General features: G+C 45.9%; 1 protein-coding gene across 1 annotated transcript in view; it reads left to right on the top strand.

Moving 5' to 3' along the window:
• The first annotated feature begins 3,691 nt into the window (after window positions 1–3,691).
• CCDC6 (coiled-coil domain containing 6) overlaps window positions 3,692–12,517 on the top strand; it is a 109,606-nt gene continuing 100,780 nt past the window's right edge. Inside the window, exon 1 of the mRNA XM_020897117.2 lies at window positions 3,692–4,643. Coding sequence (XP_020752776.2) covers window positions 4,335–4,643 — 309 coding nt within the window. The 5' untranslated portion in view covers window positions 3,692–4,334. The remainder of the gene's footprint in view (window positions 4,644–12,517) is intronic.

The raw sequence follows: 12,517 nt of genomic DNA, 5'->3' as shown, positions 1-12,517 counted from the left end.
CCACCTCTTCTTCACCTAGAAAGGTTTTCTTATCTCTCCTTGCTATTCTTTGGAACTCTGCATTCAAATGGGTATATCTTTCCCTTTCGCTTCCCTTCTTTTCTCAGCTATTTATAAGGCCTCCTCAGACAACCATTTCACCTTATTGCATTTCTTTTTCTTTAAGACGGTCATTTCTTCTTTTTGGTTACTGCATCCTATACAATGTTACGAACTTCCGTCCATAGTTCTTCAGGTACTCTATCAGATCTAATCCCTTGAATCTATTTGTCCACTGTATTGCTCTTTTTTTTTTTTTTCTGGCAGCACCATGCACCACGTGGGATCTTAGTTCCCTGACCAGGGATCGAACTTGAGCCCCCAGCTTTGGGAGCGAGGAGTCTTAACAACTAGACTGCCAGAGAAGTCCTATTTGTCCACTGTATAACTCTAAGGGATTTGATTTAGGTCATACTTGAATGGCCTCATGGTTTTCCCTACTTTCTTCAATTTAAATCTGAATTTTCCAGTAAGGAGCTCATGATCTGAGCCACAGTCAGCTCCCGGTCTTGTTTTTGCTTATTGTATAGAGCTTCTCCATGTTTGGCTGCAGAGAATACAATCAATCTGATTTCAGTATTGACCATCTGGTGATGTCCATGTTAGAGTTGTCTCTTGTGTTGTTGGAAGAGGGTCTTTGCTATGAACAGTGTGTTCTCTTGGCAAAGCTTTGTTAGCCTTTGCCCTGCTTCATCTTGTATTCCAAGGCCAAACTCGCCTGTTACTCCAGGTATCTCTACTATCAGTTACCTTTCAGGAAATAATAGCACCACAGTGGCACAGTCTATGATTCTGTCCAAATTCAGGCACTCTGTGAAAGCCAGGTCATATGTGGCTCACTCTAATTATTATTATTTTTTGATATGTAAGAGGTAGATTTATTTTGAGAGAAACATATTCTACAGACAGATTGTAAGCTATCTCAGAAGGCAATAGGCCACTCCAGTTGTTTTAAAAAACTGTATTGATGGGTTCTGGGGACTTGTTTGGTGGTCCAGTGGCTGGAACTCCATGTTTGATCCCTGGTAGGGGAACTAGATCTCAAAGGCCGCCCAGACCTGCTGCAGTCAAATAAATTAGGGAAAAAAAAAAAACCCAACTGTAAAGATAGGTTCTGCAACCACTAAGTCTATTCAGAGCTTGAGTGAAATCACTTGTATCTAATGCTAATGTAATATGTACAGCAATTTATTGTTAGACACTAAAAATTAAACAGAAATCACCAGTGATTTATGTCTATATTTTAACTTTATTATTATTTTTTAAAATTTTATTTATTTATTTAGGCTGGACTGGGTCTTTGCTGCAGCATGCAGATTCTTCATTGCAGTGTGTGGACTCGGTTGCATGTGGGGTCTTAGTTCCCTACTAAGGCTGGAATCTACAGCACCCGCACTGGAAGTGGATTCTTAACCACTAGACCACCAGGGAAGTCCCTTAACTTTATTATTGAACATTCCAAGGCCACAGAGTAAATCAGCTGAATAAATGGCATTAGACAAAGAGACGTTGTACCTTGCAATTAGACTATACATATTCTTTTTCTTTATTTTTATACTTTTGCAGCTTGCATTTTGGACAAAGGTAAGTCTTGTTATTTCTCCAATGGAACTGATGGTCTGTATTTGTTTCTTCTTCCTCCAGGCAACACATACTACCATTTATTCTTCTGATTCATTTCTCCGGGAAAGCTGAAAAGAAGTTTTATAACGATATTATTGGTTTTGTAACTAGTGTTTTCATTGTAATCCTATTACTGAACCAATGTTGTGATAAATGGTCTGTTTATAAGGGGAACCACTTTTACAAGAAGTAGAAAATTAGACACGCTTCTGCTTTGCAATAACAATAAAAACCACAGTGAAAAAATATTCTCCAGCTTATTCCCATCTGTATCAGCAGGGAAGCTTTAGAAGATGACTTTCTCCCTAAGGCCTTCTAAACACAGTTACTGCCTGTGAGTACCAAGTCAAAAACGCAGTTTTCCTCCAAATCCAATTCAAAACCAATCCATTTTAAGTTACAGTAACCGTGGGCCCTTTAAGAAAGTCAAGCACTTTAAACCCCACCCCTCTGCCGACTGGTAGCAGTTAAGTCCTCTCTCCCAATACAGATGGTGATAAAGCTAAGAGAAAGGTAACTTGTCTCCTGAGTGTTTCTATGTAAGCTCTAGAGGTGGAAGCTTTCAGATACTATGGGCTATGGAACAATGGAAACTTGTGAAGAATGGAAGCCAGACTGGCTCTTAAAAGATTCTATCACCGTGCTGGATAAAGTGGAAAGAATGTTAAGTCTGGGTTTCCCCCTTTGGTGCTGCTCCCTGCTAGCTTTACTGCTCCATTTCACCCAGCAAGTGAGTTTTCCAGAAGCTGTTTCCAGTTTAACAAGCTGTTTGTCTGCTCTAGCAGATTCCCAAAAGGAAAAGTCAGGGAGAAGAGCAAGTTTCAGTGAAAATTAAACTGGTCACTTCTAACAGAGTTATTTCCATTGGCTGAACGTTTCTGAGGAGCACAGTAACTCTTGTTGTTGTTCCTGCTACACCAACAGTGACTAATTCAGAAGTCCTTTTTTGTTAAACTAAAAAATAATTAGAAATTTGGGGTTTAATTGCGGTTGGCATTTTGGAGCTGGCTGCCACAAAGCAGCCATCTTGGTAAAGGATGATGTCATTTGGAACACTTGGAGGTTTCACTTTATTCCTGGGTACCAGTTTTCATTAGCCATTGAATAACTGTAATCATTAGGCTAAATTTAGTTTTAAAGATAATGGAGGAGCTGAAATAAAAATCGTTAAAGCCACTTCTTTATCCTTCCTAACACATTACAAACTTTCCCTAAAGTTCAAAGTAATAGAAAAAACTTCACCCCATTTTCCCTCTATATTTTGTTTCCATGTGTTTGTTCTTCTGTTGACTAAGCTTGGGTAATAAAACGAGTCTGGTCGGTTTCATTTTCTGATTTTCATACATAAGTGAAAGCTGTTTTGTGTCAACAGTGTGAAGTGTTAAGAATCATCTCACCTGCTGGGCCAACTTCCTGTAAGCCTTTGTTTGGGAGGGGAGAAGGGGAAATGCAAGTTTTGATTTTGAATTTCTTATGCTCTAAAACTAGAACCCCGAATTAGACCACACTAGCATAATTAATCTGTGTTTAGTTTTGACCTACTTAAGTTTTCTAGGAGTGGGCAAGATCATGCGAAAGAGAATGATGGTTATGTTGCATTCCCACTTAATCATCACTATTCGTACAGCAGAATGCTCTGCCTGCAGTTGCTTTGGAAAATTGGCCCTTAAAAGAGATGTTTTAATCCACAAAAATTGTCTTTTTTTTTTCTTTTTTTATTAGATAAATGTTACTGTCTTAATCCTATTGCCCAACAGGTCCTGGCATTGTCTGCAAGATGCAGAGAGAAAAGAAAAAACTTGCACCTTGTTTAGACAATTGAGCGCAGGGTGGTTTATGGGGTTATTAGGAGGAGTAAAGAGGGCGGTGTGTCTCTTCTGCAGATCTTTTCTTAACGAGGTTAACCTGTGGCTCCTGTCTCGTCGCCCTCCGTTCCTTGCAGGGGAACTTTCTGTTCTGTGAGCGCTATCCGAAGCTTCCTTCCCGGGCAAGCTCACTGAGGGATCAAACTAAAAGGGCTGCGTGTCTGTTTGAAACAGACAGAGGGAGACAGGAGCACACACGGTCAGCGGAAGATGGGGCCACGGAGTCGGCGGGGGCTGGGTGCCCGAGCCGGGCTGACCTTTCCACGTGTACCCAGCACCTGCGAGGCGAGTGGGGCATTAGGTTTCTTTTTCCCAGGAGCGGGCGCGAGCCCGGAAGAGGCTGGGCGGCCGCGGGCTTAGGTCAGGGGGCTGGGAGGCCCTCCCTCAGAACACGTGCGGCTGGCGAGCGGCTGGTGCGGAGGCTGGCCTGGCTTTCCCGCCCCGGCCGGGCCAGCGCCTCCCCAGCCAGCCGGCGGGCGCCAGGAGGGCGGCGGCGGGTGAGTCTCGGAGCTTTCCGCCGGCTTAGCCGAGCGGCCTAGCGAGCGCGCCAAGCCCGGCTGGAGCGAGCCCCAGTGCAATACTGCCCGAGCCCGGGCGGGGTCTCTGTTCTCTGGCAGACGAGGTCCCTTGGCAGCGGGAAGCTCCCTCTCTTTCTCTCGCCGCCGCTCCGAGTCTGCGCCCTGGTGCCAGGCGCCCAGCTCGGCGCTCCCCTGTGCTCGCCCCGGCGCCCACTCATTCGCAGCCCAGCCTTCGCCGCCGCCGCCTCCCTGCTCCTCCTCCTGCGTGTCTCCCCAGCCCGCCGCGGCCATGGCGGACAGCGCCAGCGAGAGCGACACGGACGGGGCTGGGGGCAACAGCGGTGGCTCGGCCGCCATGCAGTCGTCTAGCTCGTCGACCTCGGGCGGCGGCGGCGGCGGTGGCGGCGGAGGAGGCGGCGGCGGTGGGAAGTCGGGGGGCATTGTCATCTCGCCGTTCCGCCTGGAGGAGCTCACCAACCGCCTGGCCTCGCTGCAGCAGGAGAACAAGGTGCTCAAGATCGAGCTGGAGACCTACAAACTCAAGTGCAAGGCGCTGCAGGAGGAGAACCGCGACCTGCGCAAAGCCAGCGTGACCATCGTGAGTGCCCCCCCGGGGTGCGCCGCGGTGCTGACCTCCGCCCGCCCCTGGGAGATGCTGCCTCCCGACCCGGGGCAGCCCCCGGGCTCTTCTAGGCTTCCGAGGACCAGCAGCGAGCACACTGTCTGCCAAGACCCGCCGGCCCCGGAGGGTGGAGGGAGTGGGAGGTGTCCCTTCGGGTCCGCGCTGGTCTGCCCTCCCCGGGGTCCAGGCCCCTCGCGGGGTGCGGGAGGAGGCTGCTGGGGCCCCCCCCCCCCCCCCGTTCCCTTGTCGCCCCTTGGGGAGGAGGCTCCTCAGGGAGGAGCTGGAAGCTGGCGGCGTGGCTGGGGGGGGCGGGGGGGCGGGGTGGGACTTGTTTCAGTCCTAGTTTGCTTGAGGGGTGCGTCCAGATCGGGGAGTCCTAGGCTGTGGGAGAGGCAGGAAGCCGGGGCCTGTTCCGGGGACCTGGCCGAGAGTGCGGGGGGTGTGCAGCTGGCCTGGGCACTTGGTTGGCATCAGGACAGCGCTAGCTGGATCGCCCGGGGAGGGGGCGGGAGAGAGTGGCCGGGAATCCGGGAAGTGCAGTTTTTCTGGCCAGGATCGAGAGGGAAGGGCGGGTACCGGAGCTGATGCTCCCACCTCCGTTGGAAGTCCTTTCCTGGGTGGGGGTGGGGGGGGTGGCGGCCGTGTACTGCTGGGAGAATGCAGCATCTTATACCGGCTTGGACAGAGCGAAGGGTATGGAGTCTGGACCGGCTGAAACCGGGGTGAAGGGGATCGGCTGACTCCCTCACCGAGCAAGAGGGAGCTGTTATTGTTGTTGTTGTTGTTTTGGCGTGTGTTTGCTTCCTTGGCGGTGGAGGGTCTGTCTGGGGGATATTTTGGTTCGGCATCTAGATATTTGACGGGAGAACGGGCTGTCTGTTCTGTTTCCACCTGGTCCCCGGAGGCTCCCGCAAAGAGGATAAGATTAGGTGTGTAAGTCTCGCTTCTCGTGTAGCAGGCCTTTAGAAAGGCCACGATTAGCTGTGATGAGGCGAAACATAACTGGGAAAAGTACAGTGTGTGCTCTCACCTACTATCCCTGCCGGCTAGCCACATCGTTAACAAGCAGAATCCCCACACAGGCAACCCTGTTAGATCAAAACAGTTTCCCAGCCCGGAGGAGAGAGGAAAATGTCAAGAAACCGAGGGGATGAATTGCCATAGTTAACTCCACAATAGCTGATTAGGTTGAACCTTCAGATGCAGAAAAAATCGTGAATTCGGGGATGGATGGAAGATCACAACTCTGCAAAGGAAATGCGGCAAGTTTAGGATGCCCCTGTACCAGAAAGTCGTCAGTGGAGGACGGACTGTGTGTATCCACGCGCCCCACCCCCCCACCCCCGCCCCGTCCTGGCTCGCACTTGGGGACTGGATGGCATTCTGAATTTGCTTAGAAAGCAGGTTTTCACCAAAGTTTCATTGTGATAGGCAGCCTAAATAGAAATTGATTGCTGAAAGACACCCCGCATGCTCCGATCCAGCTCTGGTGAATGGCATTGAAGCAATATTCAGACTGTCAAGTTCTTGAAGTGCCCTTTTGGTAGGATGGGGAGGAATTTGCAGAGGCAGCCACTTCCAAGCCTCTTCTGGAGCCTTCTTGGCTGAGAGAGATGTCTTTGGTGAGTGGAGGTTTGAGAAGAGGGGGAAGTTGGTGGAGGCAGTTTATTTAAGATTGGAGTTAGTAAATGAGAGGGTGAGTCTGGTTTCTTGGAGAATGTGAACCACTGAAAGTAGTGAAACTTGCATAAAATGGAATCTCTGACTTCTTGCATACTGTGAGCAATTCAGGCTGTTTTTGTTTGGGAAGGAGGATGGCGGGGTGGAGAGACTATGAAAGGGTTAGCTGTTTGACACTTGACCATATTAAAAGTAGGTCTGTAAATTGTACACAGACACATTCATTCCTGGTGTGTAAGATCACAGGCCACTGAACACTTGGCATGAAGAGTTGTGTGAGGTGGTGGCTTCATTGGAACTTCCCTCTACTAAAACTGACATCTCACCAAATACACTTTGTGAAAAGTTCTGCGGCCTCACTGAGTCAAATTTTAAAATTGTTTTGGATGACAGCCTATAGGTACCAGAAGACTTTCCATTCTTTAATCTCTGATGAATATATTCAGGGAGATAAATAAAAAGTGCTTGTGGTGTATTGAGTTCCCTAATACTTGGCAGGTGTTACTCAGGCAAATGCAGAGGAGAGATTCCTTTGAGCGTTTTGTTGGAGTTGACTGACTTAGGACACAGATTGTGGTGAGTGGGTGTGACCTTTAGGGTTTGTAATTTGGGAGGAAAAATGTGTGACTACATGAAGTAAGTCTGTGGATGTAAGGATTCCATTGAACAACACTGTGCCATAGTCTGTGTCAAGGTTAAGCTGCATGAAACTTGCTGCTAGCAATCCAGGAAGTTTGTGAAAAGACTTAAATATTAAGTGAAGGCCTTGGTAGATTTCTCACTAATTTTATTTGAAGAGAAGATGGTGCCAGAATCCTATATTTGTCTTCATGGCTCTTACTAGTAACTCTAATTATGATATTAAACTTTAATATTTTTGAGCACAGAAGGTGATTGTAGATGTCTTTTCCTTGCTGCTCATCTACACCCTGGGAAGAGAGAGGTGTTACTTTTTGGGGGGTGGGGTGCGGTGGGGTAGTTTTAGTTTAGCAGCAAACTTAAGCAGAAGGTACCAGGAAAATACTCCCTGCCCTTCCTCCCCTCCTCCATTACCAACATCCGCCACCTGAATGGTGCATTTGTTACAACCTATGAACCAACATTGAAACAACATAATCACCCAAAGTCTATAGGGTTCACTCTTGGTGTGGTTCATTCTATCGGTTTGGGCAAGTGTACAGTGAATTGTAGCACCATGATAGTGTACAGAGCAGGTCCAGTGCCATCAAAATGCCCCGTGCTCCGCCTTTTTGTCCCTCACTAACCCCTGGCCACCATCAATCTTTTTTCTGTCTTCCATCAGTTGAGTTGCTCAGTTGTGTCCGACTCTCTGCAACCCCATGAACTGCAGCATGCCAGGCTTCCCTGTCCATCACCGACTCCTGGAGCTTGCTCAAACTCATGTCCGTGGAGTCGGTGATACCATCCAACCACCTCGTCCTCTGTCGTCCCCTTCTCCTCCTGCCTTCAATCTTTCCCAGCATCAGGGTCTTTTCCAGTGAGTCAGTTCTTCACATCAGGTGGCCAAAAACATAGTTTTGCCTTTTCTGGGAAGTCATATATTTGGAATCATTCAATCTGTAGCCTTTTCAGATGGGCTTCTTTCACTAAGTAAGATGCATCTAAGTTTCCTCCCTTTTCTTCCTGGCTTGGTAGCTCATTTCTTTTTTCTTTCTTGGCTGCACTGAGTCTTTGTTGCAACACATAGGCTTCTCTAGTTGAGGTACAGGCTCAGTTGCTCTGCAGCATGTGGGATCTTAGTTCCCTGACCAAGGATTGAACCCACGTCCTGTGCATTGGAAGGTGGATTCTGAACCACTGGACCACCAGGCAAGTCCCTCCTTTCTTTTTAACATTGAATGATATTTCTTTGGCTATACCACAGCTTACTTATCCATTTACCTACTGAAGGACTTGGTGGCTTCCAAGTTTTGGCAGCTGTGAATGAACCTGCAGTACACTTCTGTGTGCATATTTTGGGGGTAGACAGAAGGTTTCTGCTCATTTGGGTAAGTAGGGAGGAGCTAATTGCTGGTAGTACGGTGAGAGTATTTTCATTTTGTAAAGAAACTGCCAAACTTTTTGGAGTGACTGTACCATTTTGCATGCCCACCAGCAGTGATGAGAGTTCCTGTTGCTCCACATCCTTGCTAGCATTTGGATGTTATCTGTCTTGGATTTTGTCCATCCTAGGAGGTGTGTAGTGATATCTCATTATTGGGCCCTCATTTTTTAAGCCAAGTCCAAAGGCCAACAGAAATTCTTAACTAGCAGTCATTTCTGTCTCTTTTGGTATGTAGGTGCTTATTCTAGTTAAGCTACCCTTTTAATAAAGGACCGGTTTCATGGTCTGTGTTCGCCACATCTGTATGATAGAGGTAAACATCATCTGTGGGGAAGAATCAACTGTACAAGACCTTTCATTCTTGTCTACAAGTGTCCACTGCCACAGCTTTCCCCTGGTGTGTTTTATTTGGGTTAGTGGTGGAATGGAATGTTTTGAGTGATTATCCGATTTCTCCCAGTAAATCAGCAGTGGAGCCAGACTGCTGATTATCAATCATAACTTCTTCTTTGGAGTAGAGAAAATAAACAAAACAAAACAAAAATTGCTCAGTTACACTGTTGAGTAGCTTTTAGATGTTAGGCTTGATCTTTCTGACTTGTCCTGTGGGTGAAAATGTAATAGGAGATTGTCTGAGTCAACGTAGTGAGAGGAATCCAGGGGTCGTGGTCTCTGAGAAGATGAAATGTAATTGGGCAGTAATTGAATGGCTTCTAAGTTATGGACTAGTTTCTCAAAGTATAAACAGGGTCTTATTCCTGGATGCTAGTTCACCAAGGTGTGTTTTCTGGACCAGCTCAGACCTTTGCCATATGTTTGGTTTGGAAGTAAAGGCCCATGACAAATTACTAGAGTTTAAGTGTCTTTTTCTTTTTTTTTCTTTTTTTTTTTTAAGTGTCTTTTTCTATCTATAATATTAGTCTTTCATTATAGAAGTTGAGGGAGACAGGAATACAAAGATCTTTTGAAGTTATAGAAGAAAAACGTGTTGGTATGGCATTTAGATTAGAAAACTTGGTTGTTTTAAATATCAACAGTGTAAAAAATAAATAAATATCAACAGTGTAACAATTTCATTAACCAATAAAAGCTACCATATAGTTAATGTTGTGGATTTCAGATTATTTACTCTGGATGCCCAGTACACTATTTTCCATTGCTTAAGATTTTGTTTTGGCAGATTATGAAGCTGTCAGATCAACATTGCCCTTATAAAAAGGTGTAGTGTGTGACTTTTTTTTTCCTTGCTTTAATTTTTTTTTTTTTTCCCCCCTTAGATTCTAGTGAAAGCACCCAACTTTAGATGCAACTTTGAGAAAAGTATGATCTCACAGTTAGGTCTGATTATACACAAATCCAGTCTTCTTACAGAGGCTATTCTTAGATTTCTTCTGTGTGTTTCATATAAACTCTTTGTATTTGATTTTTTAAAAAGCCCTACAAAAGTGTAGAGGAGGTCCAGACAGTCTTTTCTAGTGCTTTTATTTATTTTGCTGAGGATGGGGAATAGTTCAGAGAATCACCAATATCTGGTTTGTGGTGACTCTTGTTCAAGACCAGAGACACTAGTCTGGAGCAAAAATCTGAAGGAACTGTTGCTTGCTCACAGACTTTCAATGACTTCCATTGCCCTCTGGCTCCAGGTGAACTTTTTGTGGTTTACCAGGCTCTCTATGATCTGGCCCCTGCTTGCTTCAGAGACACACCCCTCACATTCTCAAAGCTCTCACTCTACTGAACTGCCAGCTCCTGAATCTCAGTAGGTTTCTCTGGCTTCTCTAAGATGTACCTCCTGCCCTTAAATGTCCTTCCCTACCCTTCACCCTATAAATCCAAGCAGACTGTACTTCCTTCTGACCTCTGTGTGCACTGTACTGCTTCTTTGCCAGCCACATGCAGGGTGAGTTGCCCATTCATGAGACCGCTTCCTCTCCAGGCCCCCAGCATGTAGGTCTCCCCTTTGGGAGCAGAATTTGCCTTGTTCACTTCCATTCTTCGGTCCCTGGCATGCAGTAGACACTCAAGGGTATGTTGGGCTGACCTCAGAGGCGTTAAGTGATGAGGTGTTTTTGTTTTGTTTTGTCCTGGGCGAGGGAGCCAAGACTGTCTCCAATCCTTATGCTCCTAGAGCTGCTCTCCTAACTGTGTCAGCAACAACAGCAAACACCATCTTCACCATCCTTGTATGGATGAATTGGATACACTGTATACTTTGGCGGACCACCTCAATTAGTGTATGTCCCAAACCTTTGCCTTCCTGTTATGGGTAATACTGTAGGCAACCTTGTAGCACATACCTAGGCATTCGTGATACGTTTTCACCTCTAAAAGGGGACATGGTGTGGTTGGGTCTTTCCAAGGGTTGTTTGAGCAAGGCCTTAGAGGAGAAAGTGGCTCTGTCGGAGGGGTTCAGATTTGCCACTTCAATTATTTTTGATGGTGACAGGTCACTCCAGGCATTCCTCATAACCTTATTTAATGTTGAAATGCCCCATGGCTGCTTCTGGAAAACATCCTGTGGGCCATCATGGGAAGGAGGTATCAGTGCAAATAGCAGGCACCTGAAGCTCCAGTTGGGGCGGTATTTGCAAACCGGATGGGGAGATTTGTTGAATCCTGGTGGATTTCCACGTGTGGTTTGCAGAGTGGATTTTGGGAGGTTGATGGTGTCACACAGTGTGTACTTGCATTCTTGGTTTCTTCCTCAAATCATGCATTGCAGCATTTACTCCTAGAAATGCTAATCTGAGACTTTAGATTCATACAGCCAGGTTGAGTAAGGAGTAAGGTCACCTTCTTTGTTCCCTCATGTACTTTGTCTCTTAGTGGGTAGGTGTTGCTTTTTGTTTTCAATCACAGGCAGTTAGTTGCTTTTATTAATAGATGAATTGAATGATCGTCAGAGCTGGTGATCACGGGTTCAGGGTGTTCCTGCTCAGTGGTGGTTGAAATTTTCCTGACAGGGAAACGAATGCTCTGGAAAGTATTTCTAATAGTCAGGATCTTGGAGGGGTATTAACTTGCAGACTCTTCCTACCTCCCCAAGGCTATCAGATTTTCTTACCTTTTATGCTTGTCAAGTCCACAGCTGTGTATTTTATCCCAGTGCTCCAGCTCATAAATTGCAAATGTCACTTTGTGTAGGTGTTCTCTTTTAGGGAGAACTAACAAAGGGTTAATAGTTTGATGATTGTTTAGAATGAATTCACCCCCTTACTTATTATTCGTCCCTAGATCTGAGGCATGGAGTGCAGATTAGTGCTTAAAATTCATTTTCATACTCACTTGTTTAACGCTGGGAAATTTTCACTTCTTCAGTAAGGGACAGAATGGTGTGTCATAAATACAGCAACAGGCAGGATTCAACCTCCAAGTACTTGGGAACTGCCTACTGGGTGTTAGGTACTCCAAAATACCCAGAAGGAATGTAAGGGCTTCTCCAGCAGGATTGCACTTGACTGGTGTTCAGCTTGGCCCTGGCTGGTTGCGGCAGGGAATTCAGAGCAGAGAGAACTGGCTTTCTCTCTCCATCACTTTGCAGCCCAGAGAGTTGTGAGTTGCGGAAATAACCAACATACAAGTGGAAGCCAGAAAGGCGGTCCAGGCTGACTGGTGCCAAGGTTCCAGGGAGGGCTGGCTTACCTTCCACCTTCCAAAATAAAGTTCATCTCTTTTGGTGAATACCTTTAAGGGAAACAATGTGTCATATTCACTCACAGTTTAATTAGCTGAGAGTTTATTTTGTAAGGCAGCGATAGAACTGTTGCTCAATTTGTCTGTGTCCAGGTGGCACTGAAAGGCTTTTTGTTTGTTTTTAATTTTCTTTTAATATGGTGATGATTGAAAAGAAATGTCAGTGATGTTTTTAATTTCATAATTTACATCTGCCCATAGACAGAAATTATCTAGGTGGTTTTTTCATCTATTCCTATTACACTCTGGGGCCCACCCACTTTCCTTACACAGACATTATTGCATGGACCAAATTTCTTAAATCTTTAATGGAAACTGTGAAAACAAAGACTTCTTAAGGTTAAAATGGATTAGAGATACTAGTTTATGGGCAGTTGCAAACTCCGGTTTTGTAAAAAAGCAGTGTTGATGG

Source organism: Odocoileus virginianus, chromosome 7 (assembly GCF_023699985.2).
Source record: "Odocoileus virginianus isolate 20LAN1187 ecotype Illinois chromosome 7, Ovbor_1.2, whole genome shotgun sequence".
NCBI classification, from domain to species: domain Eukaryota; kingdom Metazoa; phylum Chordata; class Mammalia; order Artiodactyla; family Cervidae; genus Odocoileus; species Odocoileus virginianus.
The sequence above is the reverse complement of the archived record's forward strand: the minus strand, read 5'-3'. Positions and strand labels throughout refer to the sequence as shown.